Below are 25,491 nucleotides of genomic sequence, written 5' to 3' on the forward strand. Positions count from 1 at the left end.
ATAGAAAGCCCATATGAATTTTATAAAATAATATAGTTACATTTTTAACAGTGGATTCCTATGCCCACCCTCAAAGATGTTTGATTCAGTAGGTCTTGGGGAAGCCTCTGGAATGATTGCTATTTGAAGGTGTCCAGACATCAACTCTCACTAAGTATTGAGAATGCAATGTAATTTAAGTGGTAGACCTGGTATTGGTATTACTGTTCTATAAATATGGAAACTAAGGTCAAAGGAAATTGAACCCAAGTCAGAAAATGTAAAATTAAGTAATTTTGAGGCTGAACTTCAATAACTTCATGCATTTGATGAAATGTGAAACTCTAGACTAGCATGAAAAAATGCCAGATAATGAGGACACTATAATATATAAAATATGGGAGAGAGTCCAGTACTAGGATTGAGAACACATGCTTTGGAATGAGACAGGTTTAAACTCTAAACTGGTACTGACTTTCTAGCCATGCGAACTTGGAAAAGTTATTTAACCTTTTAAGGTCTCAAGCTCTTCATCGGAAAATGGGACTAGCAGGTGTCAGGTGTCTGGTGAAAAGTGAATGAGAGGTGAAGAAAAAGCATTTAATACACAGACTGTGCTAAGTAAGTGACATAATTTTGCCAACATGCATTGAAAATTATCTCAAAAAAGAAATCAGCATCTTTACTTACTACTAGTGTTTGTCTTAAAGATTTGAGTGCAGAGAGAAAGAAGGTCTACAGATGAGAACTCGTAAGTTATTTTAGAAAGGATGTGATAGTCATGCTTTCAGAAGAGCTTATTGATTATTAACAGATTGAGAATAACTTTTCTGGGGATTCTTCTTTTATTTTTTTTTTTTTTTATAGAGGCATGTTTTTTTTATTTATTTATTTATTTGTTTGTTTGTTTTGTTTATACATGCACTGGGTACAGTCAGAAGCGCGGGAGGGTGAGAGAATTCACCAGAGCCAGAGCGGGAAGCAGAGCAGGCAGAAGGACCGAAGTACACTGCTGAGGGGAGCAGCGGGCAGCAGGAGAGGTCTGCGCGCCATGTGGGACCCTCGCTGGTGGCCGGGGAGCAGCCGGGGATCGAACCGGCGCCGCCGAGGCCGCGGGCAGCCTCGCAACCCAGCGCTCAACCGCTGCGCCACCGGGGAGGCCCGGGATTCTTCTTTTAATTTGCCTTTAATATGTCTCCTCCCATCTTTAAATTCCCTGCAATAGCCCCTTTAATCCCCAGGGCATGTGTTCCAAGACCCTGCAGTGGAAGCGTAAAACCATGAACAGTACCAAACCCTATAAATACTATGCTTTTCCCTATACATACCAATGCTGCAGTTATCCCGTAGTGAAAGTTATGTGAATGTCGTTTCCTTCCTCCTTTCTTCTCTCTCTTTCTCAAACTATCTTATCACATGTAATGCTTTCAGATCCTACTTAACTGTGGGTAACTGAAACTGCAGAAAGCAAAACCCTGGATAAGGTCATTTGTCAGAATACATAAGGACCCACTTCAAGTGTTCCTAGTATCTATTAGAAAATATGTGTTCAGTGTCCAGTAGGATTGGTTCTCTTAGAACCAATTTCACCATATTCTTCATTAGCCCTGCGATGCTGAGAAGGGGAGACCCAGGAAGGAAAGCTTTCCTGATGTGGGGAGCAGGACATCTTGACATCATCTAAGGAGTGAGGCACAAAGTAAATAGCAAAGAGACAAGACAGGAAACGAATGTGAACATAGTTGCTTCTTTTGACTTTTGCATTATTTAAATCATCGTGGACTTACATCATGCAAGAAATGGTTACTGTATTCAAATTCTTTTGATTTTTGTTAAAGGTGACATGTTTTTCAGACACCTGACAGATTCCAGCTTCATGACATTTTCTGCATGTCACGTGTCCTCAGCAAGCTTCAGCGCCAGGGTCCTCAGCTCCCCTGTCCTGCTGGTTGAATCTATCATCTGGGATGCAATCAACAGGAAACCAAATAGTGGCTTAAACATAAATATATGCTAAAAAAAAACAAAAAAAAAAACAAACAACAACAAAAAAAACATAAATATACGTTTATAGCAGTAAGTCAACAGATAGATGTTGCAGATTCAGGACAGTGGCTCAATAGTTTCATCCAGAAACCAGGTTTTATTTTTTCCACTTTGCCTTTCTCAGCATGTGTTTTTGTCTTCATGCTTGTCATTTTGTAATGGCAAGATGGTGGCCTTACTTCCAGGAATTACATTCTCAGCCTGCTTCCTGAGAAGAAGAGGGGAAAGGCCAAGAGAGCACCTCCTCTTGCATGCTGGCTCTTTCAGTAGTACAGAAAATTATTCCTAGCAACCTTGCCAGCAGGTCTCTCTTTCTATCTCTCCAGCCAGAACTGGGTAATGCGGCTATCTCCTGCTGTAAGAAACTGGGGAGTACCAGGCAAATATGAATGCTGTTACTCTGATTGACTTAAAGCAATCATGATTCATCTCCTGGGGCTGGGCATATTGCATCCCTTAATAAAATCAGTCTGTTCATTAAAGAGGGCAGAGGCTATGGCAGTGAATAGAATTTGCTGTAGTGCATTTCCCTGCTGCTTTTTCAGTTTTCTAGATTTTTGAACTGCACTTTCCACCTTTGGTATCCTAAAACTCATCTATGGAATCCAGCCCTGGGGAGGAGAAAAGGAAAGGGGCAGCTGGCAGGTTATAGCTGAGGTGTCATGTCTAATTGGCATGAACTTGAGTTAGCATCCCATCCGATGATCTCGCTCACGGAAGAATTAGGAGATTTACGAAACTGATTTAATCTACTCACGTCACATGGGGCTGATTTGTAAACTCTAATCTGTATACTTGGAGTGGAACATCTATTCAAATAAGAACTCAGTAGTTGTCTGCCCTCTTTCTAAACAGACCCAGGATACTCTGAGTATTGGTGCCAGCGCTAGGAGGTTACAAATCTATCTCAGGCTCCCTGTTGGCTCTGCAAGGAAGAAGCCAGAAGACCTCTGCTTCCAGTCTGCACTTCCTGTGAGCCTCTAATACTCCTTCACTCCAGTAGCAGCAGGTGAGCACTTAAAGAACTAGCTTGGCCAGGTCCCCTCAGAGAGAAGAGCACCTGTGGAAGTTTCCCTAGCCAGAGATCCCAGTTTCAGCTCTTCTGGATTGCTCACTGAGACAATGCAGACTTTTCCCTTTTGTTCCACCCTCCATCATAGCAGGGGGTAGCTGCTTCCTGCAGTTGTTGCCTCTGTGAGCTATCTTTGAGCTCTCTTAGAGCTATCTTAGAGCTACCTTAGAGTTGCTCTCTTAGAGCTATCTTTTCATCCGTTCAATTCCTTAGTTAACAACTTTATACATGATCAGTGTCTTTCTGTCTTGAATGGGCCTGACTAATTCTGGGGCAATTATCATGAAGAGATGGATAGCCAAAGGCAGGGTCCTGAAGTACTTCATGCTTCCTTACACTTTACAAATTACAGACCAGAAGTGTCCATTGTAGCAGCTTTCCTTATTAAGCCTCCAGAGGAGGATATGGGTGGAAAAAAGTCATTGTTTATAATTGGACCCGCACACTAATGTGGAAGCCCCAACTCTGGTAAGCAGACCTAGACCTGGTAGGAGCCCATCTGAATAAATGAAGCCTGAAATTCCACCTTTTTGTTGAAAAAAATTCTGCCTTTCAAAGGAGAATGATTTCAAACAAGAAGCACACCCAGACCTGTTGTGTCACCACCCATTACTAGTATCATGAGACCAGGGATCAGGAGGATGTTAGGAGAGGAAATCCAAAGGCCAGGAATCTCCAAAGACTGACTCCAAAGAGCTGTCGTGTCAAAATCCACTATTTTATTTATTTTAGATTTTATTTATTTATTTTATTATTTATACAAGCACTGAGTGCAGTCAGAAGTGCGGGAGGGTGAGAAAATTCACCAGAGCCAGAGTGGGGAACAGAACAGGCAGACTGACGATACACTGCTGAGGGGATCAGCGGGCGGCAGGAGAGGTCTGCTGTGCCATGTGGGACCCTCTCCGGTGGCTGGGGATTGAACCAGCGCTGCAGAGGCTGCGGGTAGCTTCGCAGCCCAGCACTCAACCGCTGCGCCACCGGGGAGGCCCAAAATCCACTATTTTAATCCCTTTAACTATCTTTCCAAAGTGTAATTCTTAAGTCACATGTCCAGAAATATTCTTGTTCTGAATCTATCCAGGTTAGCACTCTTTAATGTTGGAGCACCCTCTTTCTCCTTCTAATGAATACTAAGTAGACTCTACTCTGGAGAACAAATTAGAGGTGAGAAAAATTAATGTGGTGAATACAAGGGGAGCAGAACAAGAGGAGGAGGTTATCTCTAGGAATAATTCCCATTCTCTACATCACACACTTGCATCTAAAGTGGGACAGATGGGCTAAGCTCTTGGTACCCTCACTCCTAAGTAGTGTGGAAGGAACATGTAAATCCTTATTTTTTAAGACTGCTTTTTCTAGATTCTGAGTTCATGAACTCCATCAAGCTGCTTTATTACAGCACATTTTTACACTATATTACAACCCCTAAATTTCCTTTCAAAAGTAATTTTTCGTAACAACCAGCATTTTATTGTGACTGTCTTTTGAAGCACATAGTGAATCATTTAACAATAAGAATTTTTATTGAGCTATGACCCAGGTACATTATTTCTTTTAATTTACTGTTAATCTATATTCATGTTAATAGTAAATTTGTTTAAATTAAGTAGTGCTACAAGTAACAAAATACCCAAAGTAATACTGTGTTAAACAAATTAGAAATTTATTTCTCACTCAAATAATCTTTCCAGGGCTAGTATGGCAGTTATATAGCCAGTAGGTACCCATTTTGTTGCTCTGCTGGGTTTAACATGTGACTTGTGCCTTATGATCCATGGTGCTGCTCAAGTTCCAGCCATTTCACCTGCATCCCAGCAAGTAGAGAACTTGCTTTCTAATGTTAAGGACATTTAGTAGCTTAACACATCACTTCTGCTTGCATCCCATTGTCCATAAGTAGTCACAAAGCCTCACAAGCTGCAAGGGAGGCTGGGAAATAATTCTGGACAGTCTACTAACCTAATGGGAAGAATAGCCATTACTAGATGATGAGCAGTCCAGTCCAACATGGTGAATGGTCTCCTAGAGTAACTCTAACTTTACCCTAACAAATAACAAGATAGCTGAGATATAATTTCACGTACCATATAATTCAACTATTTATTCAGTTCAGTGGTTTCTAGTGTATTCATAGTTGTACTATCATCATTATAATTTTATATTATGTTCATTGCCCTGAAAAATAAGCTCTATATTGATTAACAGTCTTTTCTTTTCCTCAAGCCCTGTTCTACTGTCTGTTTCCATGGATTTGTCTACTCTGGACATTTTATATAAATGGAACCAGACTGTATGAGATCTTCTGTTTTCAGGGTTCATCTATATTGTAACGTGTCAGCACGCCAGTGTCTTTTATGGCTAAACATTCCAAAGCAGATGGATAAGACAAACTTTATTTAACCATTAATCAGTTGATTAATACTTTAGATTGTTTTCACTTTTTGGCTATTATGAATAATGCTGCTATGAATACTCACTTGTAACTTTTTGTGTAGACATGTTTTCATTGCTCTTGGGTATATACCTAAGAATGGAATTCTTGGATCATATGGTAACACTGTATATAATTTTGAGAAACTGTCAAACTGCTTTCCAAAGTGGTTTCACTATTTTAAATTCCCAGCACAAGGATTCCAATTTATCCACAACCTCCACTTTTTCCTATCTGATTGATTGTAGCCGTCCTCGTGGTGTGAAATGGCATCTCACTGTGGCTTTGATCTGCAGTTCCTTCATGATTGCCAAGTATGTTCTCATGGCATTTTGGTATTTTGTATACTTATCTACTCTGGAGAAATATCTCTTCAAACACTTTGCCCATTTTTAAATGAGGTCATTTTACTGTTGACTATGTATGTCTTCATCAAGGAATGAAATTGTTAGATGATAATAGCTCCTTATTTAACGTCTTGGAAAACTGCCAGACTTTTCAAAAACAGCTATTCTCATCTTATATCCCCAGCAGTACTATATTAGGGCCTCGATATTCACATTCTCATATACTTGGTGTTATCTCTTTTCTTTATCTTAGCTACCCGGTGGGTGTAAAGTGACACCTTAATGTGGTTTTAAATGCATTTCTCTGACTGCTAATGATGTTGAGCATCTTTTCATGTGATTATTGGCCATTTGTATATCTTCTTTGGAAAAACAAAGGTAGATCCTATACATATCCTTAGGGTTTGAAATATGTTTTGTTTTTAGATAGATGGTTCTGTGTCATTTCATTACATCATATATTCTAGGTTGGGATTTTTCCTAGAGAAACATCGGTCTTTATTATGGGAAAGTCAGCAAGGCTTTGAAAATGTTATCATATATTCAGAAGCCATGTTATGTAGTATAAAATGCAGATTTGATTCAATATAGGTAGAAAGACTTTAAGGAGAAATTTTATTTAAAAATTTGCAGCAATTGGACAATGTAGGACTCAAAAACAGTTTAGTTTTTGACTGAGTGCTAAAGCATTAAGGAAAATAAGAGGCACCATTATCAAGATAAAGTTTGGAAACATTCAACAAGGTACAAAGCTTTACACTGATTATTCAGAATCATGTTTAAAAATATATATACAAATGATGACTATATTAATGACATTAACCTGTATTGGAATTATAAAACTCAACTTTCAGTAATTATGGGATAATTAAAATTGTGCTTTTAGTTTCAAATGCTGTTAATTCTTTATATCTCTCTTCATAAGCAAAACTAAACAAAATAGTTAATTAAAAACATAACCTACAAAATACCTTTATTTTACTTGAATTGTAAAAATACAGCCAAATAAGCATATGTAATTATAAAACCTACATCATTCATTAGTGGAGATGTTGTCAGCAAAGTGAGGGACAAGACAGGCAATATGATGGGGTGAGAAAAATGATGGTCTGGATGTCTAAAAACAAAGTTCCATCACTTAAATTATTAACCTTTCTGGGCCTGTTTTCCAAATCTATTAAATGAAAAGGTGGAGTTATAAGGCCATCTGATAACTCTATTGTCTTATTAATATACACTGATTAAAGGACAGAGATTGTATGTGACATTTTTCTAAGGAAACTTGTCCAAGAAACGTAAGTCTAAAAATGAAACCAAACCAGGAAGTCAGATTTACTTTAGAATATGTAAAAATTGTCAATATTGACATATTCCAATCCCAAACATTTTTTGTGTATCTGGCTGTGTGTGTGTATATGGATCATGTTTCCCACATTTTCATAGTATTTCACAAAATGGGTTGTGATCCAAATGTTTAGAAAACAATAGGATCAACAAAAATTGCGGCATACTTTTTGTTTATTCAGATCCATTCTCTAATTCTTCCCACATTTAATATTAATTTGATTTGGGACAATATGTCCAGGTCTACAGTGATGGATTGATTGGCCTAAACTAATCACTGCAGTCCTGTTTTCCGCTTTGTCAGGCTCCCTTGCAGCTACAGGTGATAAAATCAATGGACAGGGCATGAAAGTGTTTTCTTTCCAGAAGTATCTCCAGGGATTATTTTTCAGGAGTATCTGGTTTAGGATTATTCCCTAGGCTAACTTAATTACCAATTAGATTGATGAATGAACTTCTTGACCTATCATGGCAAGATATATTCATATATTCCCATAAAATATTTACTCTCAAAAATATGAGCCAATGTATTCATTTGTGTACTTCAGCACACTTTGCCCCTATTTTTGGAAAGGACTTAAAAAGAAGGAAAATCTGTTAGTCAAGGGAGAATGTGTTTATTAAACTCCTTGTCTATTATAAGCCTAGAGAACTTGGGAATTCATATTTTCTGAGTATATAAAATATAACACTAGTGTTATTTTTAGATATTGCTGTTCTAAGTCAAAGAAAAAAAAGCTAAATCCAGCAATTCAGTTATAATCTCAATTCTGTACCCAAATTACCTAAGGTGCTTTAAAAAGGAAATTACAGTCACTTCCATCCATTCCATCAGCCCCTTCTGATTAAAGACGTTTGGAAGTGGGTCAGGCACATGTAATTTCTAAAGTCCTACTAGTGATTCTGACAGGCAACCAAGGTTGATATGCTGTGCTTTATAAATCACAGAAGCTGTGACTCTTCAAGATACTTAGGTGAATAAGGTGGTGTGGCATGGTGGAAGTAATGCTGTAACAGCTATTAGGGGTCTTGGCTTGGGAACTCAGCAGCTAGATGACTTTGGGCAGACAAAAGTTTTATTTTTTTAAGATTTATTTATTTATACATACAAGAACTGGGGTACAGGGCAGATGTACTGGGAGATGGTGGTGAGAGGATTCACCAGAGTCAGAGTGGGGAATAAAACAGGCGGACTGAAATATACTGCTGAGGGGAGCAGCAGGCCCTGACAGGAGAGGTCTGCTGTGCCATGTGAGCCAGCTCCCTGGCCTGCAGGGGATCAGATAGAACTGGTGGCTGCTGATAGCTTCATAGTGCTGTGCTTAACCCCTTGTGCCACCGGGGAGGCCCCAGACAAAACTCTTTGAACCTTAATGTATCACTCAGAAAGACATACGTTTGTTACTGATGTAAACATCAAATACTTAAAAAAATATATAGAACATTATAGAGTCTAAACATTTTTACAATAGTATTTAATGCTGTTTTTTCCTTTTCATGGAGTATGTTTTCCCTTCCTTGTAGTTAGGCATGCTGAGATTTCCCTGCCCCAAGCACAAAGAATTGTTACCTTATCTGCTGCTGGTTTCTGCAGCACTTTCTGCGTTACATTGATCCCTATAACTGACAACCCCACCTTCGCCTCACTGGTAAATTCTAAGCTATAGAATTGTTAGGGGGAAAAGGATGTCCTAAAGCTGATTCCATACAGGCTTTGTGGACTCCACCCGCCACTCCAGACCAAAGCCAAAAGACACTGGGAACTCCAAATCCCATCACCACCAAAGGGAAGGAAAGTTATTCTCAGTATTCTCTGGCCCTAGCAGGATGACCCAAAATGGTGATCACCTTATTGCTGAAGACAGAAATTGCCCTGAAAGAACCAAGTTGTCCTTTTCTTCTTTTTCAAAAGCTTAATCTTCTTCCTTCAGTGTAAATTTACTTGCTGAATTCTAACAGGAAAAGACAAGAAGGGAGGAAGGCAGAGTTCTGCTATAGTAATATAATGCTAATGACAATTTTTTAGTGCTGACATTAATTTTTTAGTGCTTAACTCCAGCCATTCGCACTCCCAGCACCTGCAGCTCTCAACGGTCTTATAAAATACATACTACTATTTTCCCCTTTGGAGGTAGCTGAGGTACAGAAACTTAAGAATTTGTTCAAGTAGGGCACGATGCCAGGAGATGGAGTCAGTGTCCCAACACAGCTCACACTCCAGGGTACGCTATCTTAACCATTAGGCCACCTCCTCATCTGGAGATATTTTGATGATTCCGTTCTCTACCATAGCCCAGGCACAAGCAATCCCTAGTACGTCGGCGCTTCCGCTTGACAGAGAAAACAGCAAAGCTGAAATTGATCAGATACGAAGGGGGAGACCTCGCCACGATAACCATTCCATCCCCGCGCTTAGATCACTAATCAACACCCCCCAAATACCAAAATATCCCGCGAGCAATCCGCAGCCAAGCCCTGCCCCTCGCACCAAGTTACTCGAAACCGACGCGTGGACGCCAGCCAGGCAACCTCCGGGAACAAGAGGCCGGGGCCCCGGTTTTGCTTTTGGTCTTCCCTTCCCGCTGACAGAGTTGACTTTTCGAGACTATCCTCGCGCTTCCCGAAAGTACCTCCGGCTTCCGAGCGTCAGCACCAGCAGTTGGCGCTGGTCCCCGCCGCCCCCCGCCCCCGGATGTGACGGACCGGAAGTGCTCCCCTCTCACAGGGGGCGGGGAAGCAAGATGGCGGCGCCCTGTAGCCGGTGAGGAGAGAGGACACGGGCATCCCGGGGAGCGGCCAGACTTGTGCATTATGGCCGCATCCCCGCATACTCTCTCCTCGCGCCTCCTGTCAGGTACCGCAATAACCCTCGGGCATTATTCTGGGAAAAATCTCTTCTTTTTACCACGTGCGAAGCCGTGGTTCCGGCTAGCTGCAACCTTGGGAGCCCTTGGCGAGGTCGGCTAGGCACCGGCGGGGGAAGTGACCTTTGTAGCAGCCTAGTGTGGAAGCCCTGGAGCCACCGTCTAATTTTGTCCTGTGGCTTCGGGGGTCGGTGTCTGGTGCTTCTTTCTGTTTTATGAGAATGGAGATTGAAGGAGAGTCGACAGTGTAGAATCTTAGGGCTCCGGGAGTCTATTGGCTTATCAGTCTCAGTTCCTGTGGCTTGTACCGACACGGGAAGCTCTTTAGCCCCTTCTCCTACCCCGCCCCAACCTTGTTCTAATATAAAGGGTTGTGAACACAACGATGAGAATGATATTGATAACAACTACAGATGGCTGGCCATAGCCTCCCCCCCGCCCCCTCCACCTTGACTTTCTACTAGCAGCATGGTGCCTGATGTAATCCTACTTGAAGGTCCTCTAACAACTATGTTAAAGCTAGAGTGCATTTACTTAGCCCTTTGCAAGACCTTAGCTCAGATGTCATTTTTTAAGATAGGATGTCCACCCTTTTCAGATAGGATGTCCACCCTATCTAAAATAGAGCCCCTACCTCTCTCTTCTCACATCAGTTTATTTCTTACATCATCGTTAACACAGTTTGTAATTATTTGTGATTGTCTAGCATTTTGTTACTGTTTCTCCCAGCTAGAATAAAAACTTAGTGAAGATGGGGACAGTGATTCTTACTCACTTGTGTCTCCAGTCCTAAGAACAGTACCTGGTGTACATTGTTGACTCCCAATGATTGTAAATTAATGAAATTTGTCCTAGTGAAGACATTGAATAAGGAATTGGGAATTGTTTGCCCTCAGTAGTTTATGATGATAACTAAGGGCTGCTGGAAAAATGTGTTGCTTGTCCATATTGGAGATGCATAAAAGCCAGGGACGCCTTTTGGGTCAAACCCCAGAATCTTTTCAGGCCTCACCTCTCACAGGCTCTCTGCACTCCCTGGCAATGTTGATCACTGAGACTATGAAATCCCTTCCTCATAATATTGTTATTTTAGAAGTTTCTTCTGGTATGTGTGATTTCAAGAACTTGAGTTTATTCATCTATAAAATGAGGCAGTTGAACTACAAAATCTGAAAGTTCCCTTTTGGTTCAAAAAGTGAGGAAGAGGCTGGGAAGTGGGAGGAAACATAGGTGAAAAAGATTGGGCATAGTTCTGGCATTGTTGAAATTGGGGGATAAGTAAGAGAGTCTCACTGTATTACTAAAAATATCCATAATGAAAAGCTTTTTAAAAAAAGAAAATCTCATTCATTTTGAATCACTTCTTTGTTATCTACCATCCCTGACGGGTGTGATCTCTGATTCTGACCCTAGGACTCATGTCAGAGAGCTCCTCCTTTCTTAGTGCTTGAGTTATCACCACAAAATGGAGGTTTTCCCTGTGTGCATTTCTCTGACTAGCTGCTTTTCTGCCTTTCAGTTCCAAATCCCCAGCTACCTATAGGACAATTTCACTTGACTGTTCAAAATTCCTCATTGTCAGTAAGTGGGCTACATGTACTTCACACTGTTGCTAGAGCTGGTGTAGAAGGAAATAATAGACAGCTTAGCTTCTTAAAGCTCAGAACATAATCATTAAAAACATCCCCAGTAGATATTGTCTATGAATTCTCTGATTAACTTGGAAGATCTATTACTAGAAGTTGAGTTTACCTAGTGAAGTAAGCTGGGACAGTATTCAGTGTCCAGTGGTCATGTCTGATTACGCTTCTAAAAGTTCAAAGTACTTAATACCATTAAAAACAAATTCAAGACCTTTCTGTTATTTGTCTGCTTGTCTCATTAAAAAGTCCTACAATCATAACTCAGTGTTGATGGTGAATAGTGGATGTGGTCACATGTTTCCAGATTTTTAATGTTTCAATTGTAAGCTCTGTGTGTTTTAGTTTTAAGGTATTGATTCCTAGAAATGTGACATCTTTTGACTAAATGAAGTATTTTCATGGTTTAAAAGTACAGTTTCTTAGTTGTTGTTGTTTTTTTTTTCCATTGCCACTATGCTGTAATATCTGTTTGACCCAGTTAATCTTGAGCGGTATTTCCCAAGGTGGTACTTTCTCTCTCAGCAATACACTTTCCTCATTGGACCAGATAAGCTCAAAATTGGCTTTAAAACTTAGGCCCAGAACAATAAAACCTTGATGTCTTCTGGACCTAATCTTTAAAAGCAGAAACCATATTATCCCAAAGGAGAAATACATAACGTCAAAAAAATAAAACTTGAATATTAGAAGACTGATTTTAAAGAAAATTTCAATCAGAGGAGTGATTTCAACTGTTATTTCTTCATGTACACATGAAGGCAAACACATCCTTATATATGGAAAATAGCATTTCATAATTAATTGAGGATTGAGCATCAGATGTTGTGAAGTGACTTCTCTTCAGTCTGAGATAATTGCCTTGAATTCTAAGGGACAATGGTAGTTCTTCTTCCTACAGTCTAAGTAAGTTAAATTGGTGATCTGAAGCATATATAGAAAGCATTGTAGCAAAAGTGAGTGAAGAAGAGGCCCTGCCTTCAGGAAACTAAAATATATGATGGAAATTAATGGAAGCCATTTGTATTCAGAAGCGCCATACAAAAGAGTTTACAGTGATAAAGTTGAAGGAGACTGAAAATTCGACAGAGTTGAGGCAAGACATTGAAAGCAAGGAAATAGCATAAACAAAAGGAGCAGAGTAGATATAAAGGTGAGAATAAAATGTTCTTAAAGACATATTCCAACCCATCTGTTGGATGATATTAAGATATCAGTTGAAAATAGGCATTATGATTCTAGAGATGGGTGAAAAATTCAAAATTACCCTTTAGTTGCATTTGCTCAAAGACAGTATGTGGAGTTCAAAACACTGGGAACACAAGTCTCTAAGTGGCAGGTACAGCAAAAGGAGACTCTAAAGGATAGTGAAAAGGAAGGCAGAGAACCAGGAACCGTTAGTGTCCTGAAGCCATGGGAGAAGAGACTTTAAAAGAAAGGTATAGAATGTTTGCTTTACTGTTGACAGCTGGAATAGCTTGAACATGGGAAACAATGAATTTGTTGCTATTTGAGAGAAAGTTTAGTAGAAAGATTAAAAGTCAAACAACTTTTTTTTTAAAGATTTATTTATTTATGCATACAAGAACTGGAGTACAGGCCAGAGGTGTTGGGGGTGAGAGGATTTACCAGAGAAAGAGTGGGGAACACAACAGGCAGATTGACTGAAATACACTGCTGAGGGGAGCAGTGGGCAAGCCAGGAGAGGTCTGCTGTGCCATGTGGGTAGCTCCCTGGCCATGGATTGAATGTGCTGCAGTGGCTGTGGATAGCTTCAATGGGTTGCGTCTTAACCCCTTGCGCCACCAGGGAGGCCCACAACTTCTTAACTAGACTGATATTTTATTGAGAACTATCTTCTCTCCCTGTGAGTTGTCTTACTCCACATGACCAAAATATTAATATGAAATGTATCTTCTAGTTTACTGTTAAGAAAAATTCTTCTTAATTTCATTTTTAAATTGACTGAACTGACTTTTGTATTCATTTTTTCTTAAAAAGATCTGATGAGTGATCATTCTAGCATTTACTGTAATAAAGGCATAGCATCCTGAAATTAAAACTTTCCTTAGCTCTGCTGACGAATCACGCTGACTTAATAGTGAGTGGGACTCAAGTTGTTCATCAGAAATCTGGATTAGCTCATTTCAGTGTTCTGGCCCATGACCGTGTAGCGCTTAATGTGGTTATTGGCTTTGTTTTGGGTAGGTATAGTCATTACATGGAAGTCTTGCGTAGGTATAGTCATTACATGGAAGTCATTCATCATTTTTAACATTTTTCTCCTCCCTCTCTTACAGGTTGGATGGGAGGATGTGTCTGGTATCTGGAAAGGAGAGCTGTGCAGGAATCCCCTCACAAGTTTATGCATCTTTTCAGGAGCACCAAGAAGCAGTGCATTACATTTCAGCACTTTAACTTCCTCAAGCGCATGGTATGTTTTTGAAGATTGTCTTTACCCTGCTGCTACTGTTTTTACTTTCTTTGTATAATATAATTTCAAAAATTATGTTATTTGAAGCATTATAAGGAGTAAAGTTTAAAAAGACTTGTACTTAGTCATCTTAAGTTTATCCAAAACTTTAGTCCTTTCCTTTATTTTTTGTAGCTGAAATCAGTTTCTAGCATTTGAAGTTAAAAGTATGATCCTGAATTTATTAAGTTTGGAGAAAGATTGAAAACTTCTGGCATATTTCCACTATGCTAAAATTAGGGAAGGCCATACATCTTTTAAAATTCTTTAAGGTTCTGTGAATAATACATTAGTAATAGAGGTAATTGCTTTAACTGTATGACTTTTCTTACAGTAGCAATGCATTTAAACGTCTTTTAACCATGTGCACTTTTGAGTAGGCACATCAATATCTTCTCTGATTTGCTAGGCATTTTATAATTGGCATTGATAATACATTTTGGTCCTCTTGTCGATCTTTAGCTAAGTTGATATTGATGGTAGCTTTTAATTATCAGTGAGGGCATTTGCCATTTTCTCTAGTAGAAAAGGGATTATAGAATGGAGAAATGATAGCTGAAAATTCGTAATTATAGTGTAATCATGAAATAACAACAAATTCATAATCTAAATGACTAATTGATACTTCTGTCATCTCTTTTGAACTTAAGACATAAAACCTTAATAGAGCTCATTATCTTTGATAAAGAGATTTAAATTTCCAAAAATACTGACTTTTTGGGTGAGGATTCTGGTTAATAAATATTTAGAAGAGAAAGTCAAGTATTGGTAACGCCCTTTTTATGTAAATAGAGCTCAGAATGCATCCATGAATTAGTAATTCTTTTTCTAAGACTATTATGTAAGTTTAAACCTTTGTGATATAATGGGGAAGTCACTGATCTAGTTATCAGAAAGGCGGCTCTAAATCCCACGATGTCCTATAGCCAACCATTATTGACTCTGGACTCTTTGTCAGTTTATTTCTGTGCATTGGTTTCCTCCTGTATAAATTAATCAAAGATATATTAATAATGACCCATATTCTTTCACAAATTGCTGAGATTAAAAGAAATATATATTACATAAGCTATAAAATATATAAAACTATAAAGTGCCTCACAAATGTTAGTAGAAGTTACTAGTTTTGGCTACTGAGCAGTAGAGACTGTCAGATTCTAAAGCCCACATTCTCTCCACAGACGCTGTGCTCTAACATCACTTAGTCCTGGATTTTGCCTGGCCATTGAACCCCTTTCTGTACTATTTGCTTAGAACATGAAAAGTCAACAGGTTGACTTGGGCTCTTGATTATATAAAGTTTTGTTATTGTATATGTAATATTAAACCTTTAGTTTCTAGTGTTATGTTGTGGGAAAGTCTGGTGGCCATGAATAAGAAATAAATTTATTTTCCTTTGGAACTTAAGTTCCTGGGATTTTCTAATCACAGAATTTGAAAACCATTGCTGAAATATTTATTGTAGTCTCCAAATCTCATAGCAAACATGTAGCAAACAACTAATATTAGTTAATTCAGAAAGTACTTACAAAGTAATAGGAAAATCTTTCAAGTAAAAACTGGGTAAATGGGAGCTATTACTAAAAAGCCATGAAGAGCATATTGGGCTCTGGTTTTATGGTAACATGTACTTTTTAAATTTAGTATGCCACACAGCTGAACAGAAGTCTCAACCAGCAAGTAAAACCAAAGCCAGAACCCTTGACATCTCCTTTCCTTGAAAAAACATCTTCGGGTCCAGCCAAAACAGAAATATATGAGATGAGATCTCTTTCACCCTCCAGCCTGTCTTTATCCAGAGAGCCAAATAAAAAAGAAGTGATAGAACTAGAATCTGCTTCAATAATTGAAGGTTCAGTTCATGTGAAGAAACAGACAAGAGATGAAAAGCAGTGGAAAGAGATGAAGCTGCATGTGGATGATTTGCCAGGAATTTTGGCTCGACTATCCAAAATCAAACTCACAGGTACTTGGCTTTTCTGGTTAAACATAAAGCTAATTTTGTTTACTGCCGCAAAAGGAATATTTTGAAACTTCAGAACCATTCACTATTTTGCTTTCTTAAATTGGAATTCAAAATCAAATTTTCTGGATTCTATTTACACAGAATTATAAATAGTATTGCATAAAATATGTTGTACTAAAAATAGTGTCTCCTTTATTTACAGTTAGTGTAGAATGCTTATCCTGTTTATTTCCTTGTCTTTTGTGTTTTTATACCTGCCATCATTTAAAGATGTAGTGAGATAATTTGTTTGAGCTCTGGAAGCAGGAAGGGTTGCACTGCTTGGCTTGGTATGCAGTGAACCTGGCCTCTGGAACTCCCAGCTCACTGCTGGGACCTCTGGAGTATAGAGCCCTTCTCTGAAAAAAGGTTTGGAGCCAGATTTTTTATTTAATTGCAAACTGTACCGAATTGTAGTGAGTTTATTTGAGTATTTATCCATCTTTCTATCATTGCGTTGTACCACCATCCTATGAGTCAGCAGCAGCTTCAATAACACCCCATCTCATCACTAAACCTAGTAATAGCTTATTCTAGACTTGCCCTATTTAGAAAGTCTGTTCTACGTCATCCTGGAACCTGAAGATCTAATGTGTCCTTTTCTTTTTGAATAAGAATGGGAAGAAGAAATATAATGGGTGAATGATAAAGGTAAAGCAGGTATCCTTCAAGGACATAGAGGGGTAAATAATGTTACTGAGTCAAAATTGGGAAATCAAAGATGAGACAGTGAGTCTTTTGGAAGTAGAGAATGGAGAAATGGTGGTGTTTGGTTTTCAAGAGAGTTACGCCTGAAACCCATTCTGAAAAGAGGTAAACCAGACACCTTCATTCCTCAGTGGCCAAACTCACTTAAAGAAAATCTTTAAATAGACTTAGGGACAGAAGGGCTGGAGAATCATGGTAACACCTACATAGTGTAACTCTATGAGACTTTCTGGGTGGAATCCTGGAAATGTGTCATAGTGCCCAGCATGCATGATAGCCAGGCAGGAATCATCATGTTTCTGCCAAGGGTACCTTTTTGCCTACCATCATTTAATATGTCCATTTTTGTATCTCCTTGTCACTCTGTAGATTTCTTCTCCATTATCACTCCATTTCTGTAAGTGATATTAGTATTTTCAGTTACCTCAGATGAGAAACTTTAAGCTCATTAACTTTGATTTCCATTCTTCCTTCATATGTAGTCTTAACAACCAGCTGTTAACAAAGGGTCTTTGGTACTGTTTATAAGATTTCTCGTCCTCCTTTCTGAAGTTGAGAGTCCCAAAATTATGAGGTCTTTAGTTATTGTAGCAGCTCCTAATTGTTCTGTCTACCTTCATCTGCCTACCTTCATTCTGTACCTTCATTTTCATAGGGGTATATGCATACTCCTATGATAAAGTTCACTTAATAAATCAGGCACATTAAGAGATGAAGACAAAAGCTAATAATAGAACAATTATAACAATATACTACAATAAAAGCTATGTGAATGTGATCTCTATCACAGTTGACCTCAGGTAATTGAAACTGTGACAAGTGAGGCCAAAGGTGAAGGTTAGGGGGCTACTGTGTATGCTGTTCAGAGATGCCAGATCAACCTTTCCAAAAACATCGCTTTTCTATATTCCTAACCTACTTAAGAGTTTGCCGTTACTCCTGCCTCAACTTTGCTTCATTTTAAAAGAATGATTAAACTCTCCTCCAGAAACCAAACTTGTTTCCTTCCCCACTCTATCCTGCTACTTAGGTCAGTCCTTCTGCCCCACCATATCTTTCCTCCTGCTTCCTAAGAGACTGGTCTGCCTCTCTGATAACTAGTCACATCATTTTATGACTTCTTCCTTAAGCTTTCTGTCGCCTGTACTTGGCCAGGTCTCCCTTCCCCAAACGGGGACTATGGCAAGCAGACTTGTCCAGATCCTGACTATGACATTTACTAGTTAGACTCTAAGCAGTTCCTTAAACATGTAGAGGCAATTTTCTCATCTGCATAGTGGGAATAATAATGTCATTTAAGAATTTAGGTCACATAATGCATTTGAAGTACTCAATGGCATGTCTGGCACAGGGGAGAGCCTTAATAGTGAGTTTCCAAATAACTACAGTTAAACACCTGATTTCTGTTTAATGTGTATATTCCCTAAGATTTTGATGGCAGAAATCATGCATATAGTGTTTTTTGAGTACTTGTAGTAGTCTGGGTACAGTGCTTTTCACTTGTTAGGGACTTGCTTTGAAGAAGGAAATTGAAAAACTGAAGTCCTCTGGAAGGGATCACTATGAAGAAGGAGGGAATTGGAAATCTGTCACCTGGGGAATGAGAGTGTTTGCTTGGAAAAGAAGAGAGGAGAGTAGTGAGGAGAATGAAGACATCATAGCCATCTTCAAATATCTGTAACTCTCTTGACTTAACTGCTGCTGATTTGTGGTCCAGAGGGCAGAGCTGGGAGGTGCTAGCAGTGTGGCAGGTCCTCTCAATATGAAGTAGGGTTCTTAGGAGATGCTGGCTGTTGTAGCAAAGCTAAGTTAAGGAGAGTCCTTGATGTTAAGAAACTAAAAAACACAGTGGAAATAAATGAAAGCCATTTGTGTTCAGAAGTGCCATAAAAAGGGGATTACAGTGATAGAGCTGAAGGAAACTGACAATTTGACAGGTGGAGAATTCAGGCAAGACACTGAAAGCAAGGATGTGAAATGGGCTGACTGCCTTGTAAGGCAAAGTTCTTGTCATTGGAACTGTTCAGGTGGGAGCAGATCATCTTTGAGAGAAGTTGGAAGGGACTTCTGTGTTGTGTAGTAGAACTAGATGCTGACTTCTAACTCCCCTTTTAAGACTATGAGCCTGCCTGCCTTCAACATTAATTGTGGTGTCTACAATGCACTTATTTGTGCTAGATGATGGAGTTAAAGAGAGAACTCACATGATTTTTGTCCTTAAGAAGTTGATAGAGGAGGGAGGGTTTTATTCCTTAGTATTTAATATTTTTGCTTGCTATTATAAATACGATTTTTTTTTTTATAATTGAGATAACTCTTCACAATACTGTATATGTTTTAGGGGTATACATTCACATTTCTTGACATTTGTTACCACACTACTTCTACCACCAAAGGGTGGAGAGATTTTGTACACATACATATACGTATAAACAAAAAGTTGGTCTAATACATTTGTGTTTCAAGCCCAGAGCTCTTTTTTAATACTGTGTGATCGTTGACACTTTGCTTAACCTTAGAGTACCTTAGTTTTTTTACCTTTAAAATAGGGATAATGGTATATTTCAGTCTTATCGTGATGATTAACGAGATAATGCATGTAAAATACCTGGATTCTCAGTATCTCATAGTAGTCACCTAATTGACTCTTATTAATACTATTATTATTATTATTACTATATCTATCATTAAGGAAATTAATATTGCAAATGTTGTGACAGATGTATGTATGTTTAAGGGGGCTTGGGGGACCCAGAGAAGTGAATGTTATTTCACCCTCTGGAGGGGATTAAGGTGGATGTATATTTATTAGGCAGTGAGGGAAAGGATTGTAAGCAAAGAGAGAAGCTTTTGCAAAGGCAAAGATAGAAGCTTTTGCAAAGGCAAAGAAGCCATCCTGGCATATTCAGGACACTGCAGTATGCTATGGTTAACACAATATGTGTACCTAGGAGAGTCCATTACTGAGGCTGAAGAGCTGGGTAGAACCACATTATCATATTGGCATGTATTTTATGCTAAAAGGATTTCATTATTATATCCTACGGCCAAAAGTGATGGGAAGTTCTTTGGAAGAACATGGTTTGTGTTTTGTTTTAATATCTCTTAAAACACTTTTAATTACTACTAAGTTATTTTAAACTTAATGTAAGAAAATTCAATTAATACAGAAGCATATATTGTAAACTGAGAAAGTACTCATTCTTTCTGTTCTAGTTAAAAGCCTTGCTTGAAATGTAGCTTTCTATATGTAATAGATAAGCAGATATAGATATGGCTATTCATTTTAATAGAAATAGAATCATTATATGTAAACACACATTTCTGCAACTTGCCATACTCTCTTAACAGTGTAGCTTTGCTGTCAATATTTACTTCACTGCATACTATTTCATTATATGCAACTGCTATTCTTAACTAATTTTCTACAGGTGAACATATAGGGTGTTTCCAGTTTTTTTGCTATTTTTTTTTTGAAGATTTACTTATTTATTTATACAAGACCCAGGGTACAGGCCAGATGTGCAGGAGAGTGAGAGGATTCACCAGAGACAGAGCGGGGAAAGAACAGGCAGACTGACGAAATACACTGCTGAGGGGAGCAGTGGGAGAGGTCTGCAGCACTATGTGGGACCCTCGCCAGCTGGCCAGGATCGAACCGGCGCTGCAGAGGCTGCGGACAGTTTCACAGCGCTGCGCTCAACCGCCTGTGAAGGCGCCACCAGGGGAGGCCCCAGTTTTTTTTGCTATTAAAAGCAATTCTGTGGTTAACCTTCATGTACATGTCTTTGCATACTTATGAGTCATGGAATAAGTGTTTAGAAATGTAATTGCTAGCTTTAAACCTTTCAATTTTGATAGATTAACTAGTTGCTTCCTTAAAAAGGATAGTTTAATTTACACTGCCTCTAAGAGCAAGTCAGAATCTGACTCCCTCTGTATTCTGTGATTGTGAAATCTTTACCAAATTTTCCTGTTGGATAATTGGAAAAGATTTCTGTGTGTGTTAGTTTTCATTTTTTAAGTTGTGGTGAGATTTAACATCTTTTTTTTTCTATTTTGATCATTGCTATTTTTCTCTATTACTTACCTCATATCTTCCGTCATTTCTTAGTGAAATTTTAGAGCCTTTGTAAGTAAAATTAGCATTTCATCTGTCATATGCGTCAAAATATTTTTTCTTTTCACTTTATGATGTTTAATTTGTAATGTTTTGTTGTTTCATTTTTCCATACCCACTGAGATTTTTATCTTTTATGTATTCAAATTTATTAGTTCTCTCTTATGCTTGGAAAGATTTTTACCACTCGTTGGTTCTGAAAGCATTCACTCATATTTTTTTCTGGTACTTTTATATTTCTCCTATATTCTCTAAGATTTAGGTACTATCTGGGATGTATATCAGTGTTAGGAGTAGGATTGGTTAACAAAATTGTTGTAGTAATGGTATTGAGCACAGGGCATCTGTTTTTATAGATAAAGTTTTGTTGTAACACAGCTGCTTTTCTGTGCTGATAACATGTTGTATCAGCAGAGCTGAGTAATTGCAGCTATATTATGACTTAGAGAGCCTGAAATTTTCTATCTGGTCCTTTCCAAAAAAGTTTGCTGACCCAGACTAAAGAGCTTGGACCAGTAAGAGGCAAGAATGATGTAGACAAATCAGTGGTCATCAATTGCAAAATGACCCCGGTCTGAATTAAGGTTTTGGTAGGGAAGGATAAAAGGGGAGAAAGATCGAGAAACACTAAGGAAATAGAATGAACAGAACCTTAGGAGGGTATGGTAGAATGCTGGGAGGCATAAAAGATTTATGATGTGAAATTGCACTTTGACTCCCTTTAATTGAAGCAAGTATTCTCTAGTTTTCTAGACTGTATGCCCCTTGTAGTCCTACCACCCAACCCAGCCTCTGAGATGGAGCATCATGTAGTGACTGCTGGGCTGGACTGCTCACATTGAAGAAACAGATTGGCCTTGAGCAAGTTCCATAATCTGTGCCTCAGTTTACTATTCTGTATACTCAGGGTAATAATAAAATAATAGGGTTGTTCTGAAGATTAAAAGAATAACTGAATAGAAGTGACTATGTCAAGAGTTATATACTTGTTTCTTAAGTAAAGAATAAATTTGTTAACTGGGACACCCCCTCAGACATTTCAGGCTGCCCACTGCCCTAGAAAAACTTCCTGCTTTTTGGGTACAGAATGGTGGTGATAAGTCTTAAGAATATGGATGCTGAAGAAAGAAACAAGTTTTGGGGCACATGGAGTTTCAGTTGCTACAGGCGTAGCTAGTGGAGACATCCAGTGGGCCATTGACTGTGAAGGACAAGTGCTCAGATAGAGCATGGGCTGGAAGAAGGAGACGTCTTCAGGGTGGAGTTGACCTTGTAGTCGCAGTAGCAAATAAGGTTGCCAACAGTCAGCATGTAGAGTATCCAACGCAGAAGTTCCAGGACAGAACTACGGTGCACATTAATCTTTAAAGATTGGGTAAAGTATATAATAGAGCCTACAAGGAAAATAGTGGTGAAGAAGAACAAAAAGAAACCAGAGAAGACTTGGTTCATGGAGGAAGTGATCAGTACTGTTAAGTGCTAGGTCTGCTGGGAGTTAGAATAGGTCTGCTAAGGACATTGTTAAGTGCTCATCTGCTTGACTACAAAGGGTTTATCTGGCAATTAGGAAGTCATTGTTGACTATTAAATCAGGAAATAAAAATTAATGTTTCTTCCTCTTAGAGTCCTAAATGAGCTACATTTAAATAATTTGAAATAATTTCTTAAAGTTTGTTCTTATAATGCTCATTCTTTAGGAACAGAGGGGAAAATATGATAATTTAGGATCAGTTTTTTTGGGTGGGGGTACATCTTCCATTCTTGCAATCAAAGTGACTGTGCAATTGTTTCCCTTTTACATACCTTGTCTTGTATATGTGAATAGGCTTTCCAGATGCAGGGTTGGTATTTAAAACATGGTGTCTGAAATCTAAAGCAGCGATTAAATTACCCATTTGATAGTACAAACTGTTGTATAGTGTGCATCAGCTCATTGGTTCCCACGTGTCAGTGGGCTATGCAACTGTGTGTTTTACAGCACTTCCTGGCCTCTGTCGCCAGGGATTTAGATCCTGTCGGCCTAGGACAAGGACTGCAAGATCTGTAGTTTTCACAAGCATACCAGATGATCTTACGCAGGTGGTCCTGGACCACCCTTTCACAGAGTTAAGTAGGTGCTGCACAGGCAGCGTGCTGGTCCCAGGCTCAGTGGTCTGGCTGGTTGTGGGGAGAACTCACCAGTGAGAGCAGAGCAGCCTGGCTACCACTGGCAGCAGGAAAAGCCAGCTGGGCCGGATCTGGACCACACAAGAGAGGTATGGAAAAGCAAGATGCATTATCCTGCAGTCACAGATGGAAAGTCTGGGGGCAGTGAATTTTGCCTGTATCACTTTATATATTCCATGCCCTAGGTTTCTGGATGAGCTAATTGAATTAAAGTCATTTTCTTCTGCTACTCCCTTTAAAGAGGCAGCACCCTTTGGTTGACCCCTACCCTTTTATTTGACCTTTTACCTCCCTTTTTAGTTTATTACTTGAATTCACACATCTTGGAGTCAGCAGGATTTTTTTCTTTAAGAAAATCCCTGGTATCTATCAATTGATTTCTTTTAGACTCTTAACATCTTGGGCAATTCATTTATAGGTAATGATAGCAGGGGCAGAAATATCTGGGAGTCAGCGATCACTTTTATAGAACTAGTCTTTCTTTGCCTCCTTTAGTTTATAGCTATAATATGCAGAGGATAATTAACTGTAGGATAAGTGAAAGGCCATATAGTGATTGTACTTATATTTCATTTGTAGGATAGTGGGGTAGCAGCAGCCTGATACCTTAGCATTTGTGTCAGGATCTGGGCCAAACTGTTGCTGGTGCTAATGCTATTTAAAGTTTTTTTTTTTTTCCATGAAAGGAAGTAAGACTGAGTTTATAAAGAAGTAATAATTTGTCTCCCTTGAACTTCTCTTGCCAACTGAACTATTTACAATATGTTTTTGGAGTTTGTTGCAAGGACCACACTGGGGTGAAGAAATTTTATTTGGATTAGGATCACAAGAGTCTTTGGTGACTCAACTGAGTTTATACTTAATATAGGTCAATAAAAAGCAGAAATTTTTTCCTGAATAACATCTGTGCTGAAAAGCTGCAACACATTTTCTGAGACCAGAACACTAAAATAGATTGTTTATTGGAACCAATAGATTATGCTGTTGATGGAACTGATATAAACTACAGTCTATCATGTAAAGATTTCTTTCCCCCTGAAATCTAAAATGCTGCTTTTTATTAACAGAAAAATAAAAGGAATGGAGGATACAAATTTACGTTAGATTGCTTGTATAGATTTTAAAAGTCAGCTTACTCTAATCTTCAATTATCAGATACTGTATAAGGGATTTTCTGCATTGTAGAATGAATACATTTTCTGTATTCTAAGATTAATACATTATATTTTCTAAAAGGTATTGAGTAGAAGTATAACTTTTTGAATTTTAATTCATATTTTGAAATAGTTACCTTAATTATGCTTATCAAATGTTAAGTGCCATTTTGTTTACTTTTAGAAAAAACAATAAAAAATGCAGATAAGCAAAAATGAGTCTAGAATTCCCCTATAATCCTACCCTCTTGAAATAATAACCATTTTGATGATTTCAACATCTTCTAGAATTTTTTTCTATATATTTCATTCACATGTATTTCCTTTTAAACAAATGTAAGATTATAATGTAAGTGCTGTCTGCCGTTCTTAAAAATTATTATTTTGTGTATATCCTTTTGTGTCAATATATTTAGCCTGGTTTTGATGACTTTTAAAAAAAAATTAAAGTGGTATTTTTTTAAGACAAAGCACATAATAGTACACAACAATTCCCTTCTAGTGTGTGCAGTAACCACTTTTTGCACACCCTTTTTTGTAGCCATTTTCTGTGTTGTGATGTGAATAGCACACCCCTGGTGTATACTGACAGGTTTAAAGTCTCTGGTCTACGATTTGTTGACTTTGTGATGATGGTTAAATTTCTCTTTTAAATCTCCAAGCCTCAGTTTCTTTATCTGTAAAGTAATAATAATCCTACTTCATCAAATTGTGGTGAAGATTTTATGAGTGAGATATGCAGGTAAGTAATTTTGTATTGAAGCTAGCATAAAGGATCAAAAAAGGTTATTATATTTTGTTGATTATATTGTATTGGTGCACATATGTAGTTTTTGTTGTGTTTGTTTATAAAATGGTATAGTATATATTTTGTTCATCTGCTTTCTCCCTATGTAATCAGTCATAGACTTGCTTTATTATCAATATAATTAAAACTACCTCCTTTTTAAAGATTGCTTTTTAATATAATGGTACATAGTCTTATACACATTTGTTTCTGAAAGTTAGATCTTTAGCACCTTTGGTTTTAATAGATATGTAGCATACCACTGCATAGTTGTACCATGATTATTTAATATTCTCTAGATTGTTTTCAGTTATATCGAGTTTCTTTGAAATTAAATCTGTGATGATTTTAC

The 25,491-nt window shown here is 38.2% G+C and overlaps 1 protein-coding gene and 1 long non-coding RNA gene across 2 annotated transcripts in view; one reads left to right on the forward strand and one right to left on the reverse strand.

Moving 5' to 3' along the window:
* Positions 1–1,728: 1,728 nt before the first annotated feature.
* On the reverse strand, positions 1,729–9,885 carry LOC129144873 (uncharacterized). Its single transcript, XR_008549650.1, has 3 exons — positions 9,711–9,885; positions 9,071–9,174; positions 1,729–1,992 (listed from the first exon to the last, which is right to left on the reverse strand). It is a non-coding gene; the product is annotated as an uncharacterized LOC129144873 (long non-coding RNA).
* A 51-nt stretch (positions 9,886–9,936) lies between these two features.
* Positions 9,937–25,491, forward strand: part of LOC119232715 (protoheme IX farnesyltransferase, mitochondrial) — a 119,196-nt gene continuing 103,641 nt past the window's right edge. Inside the window, exons 1-3 of the mRNA XM_037494908.2 lie at positions 9,937–10,076; positions 14,027–14,160; positions 15,844–16,165. Of these exons, the coding sequence (XP_037350805.1) occupies positions 10,034–10,076; positions 14,027–14,160; positions 15,844–16,165 (499 nt within the window). The 5' untranslated portion in view covers positions 9,937–10,033. The remainder of the gene's footprint in view (positions 10,077–14,026; positions 14,161–15,843; positions 16,166–25,491) is intronic.

Source organism: Talpa occidentalis, unplaced genomic scaffold, assembly GCF_014898055.3.
Source record: "Talpa occidentalis isolate TD23 unplaced genomic scaffold, MPIMG_talOcc4v2.1 talOcc4.7, whole genome shotgun sequence".
Taxonomy (NCBI): Eukaryota; Metazoa; Chordata; class Mammalia; order Eulipotyphla; family Talpidae; genus Talpa; species Talpa occidentalis.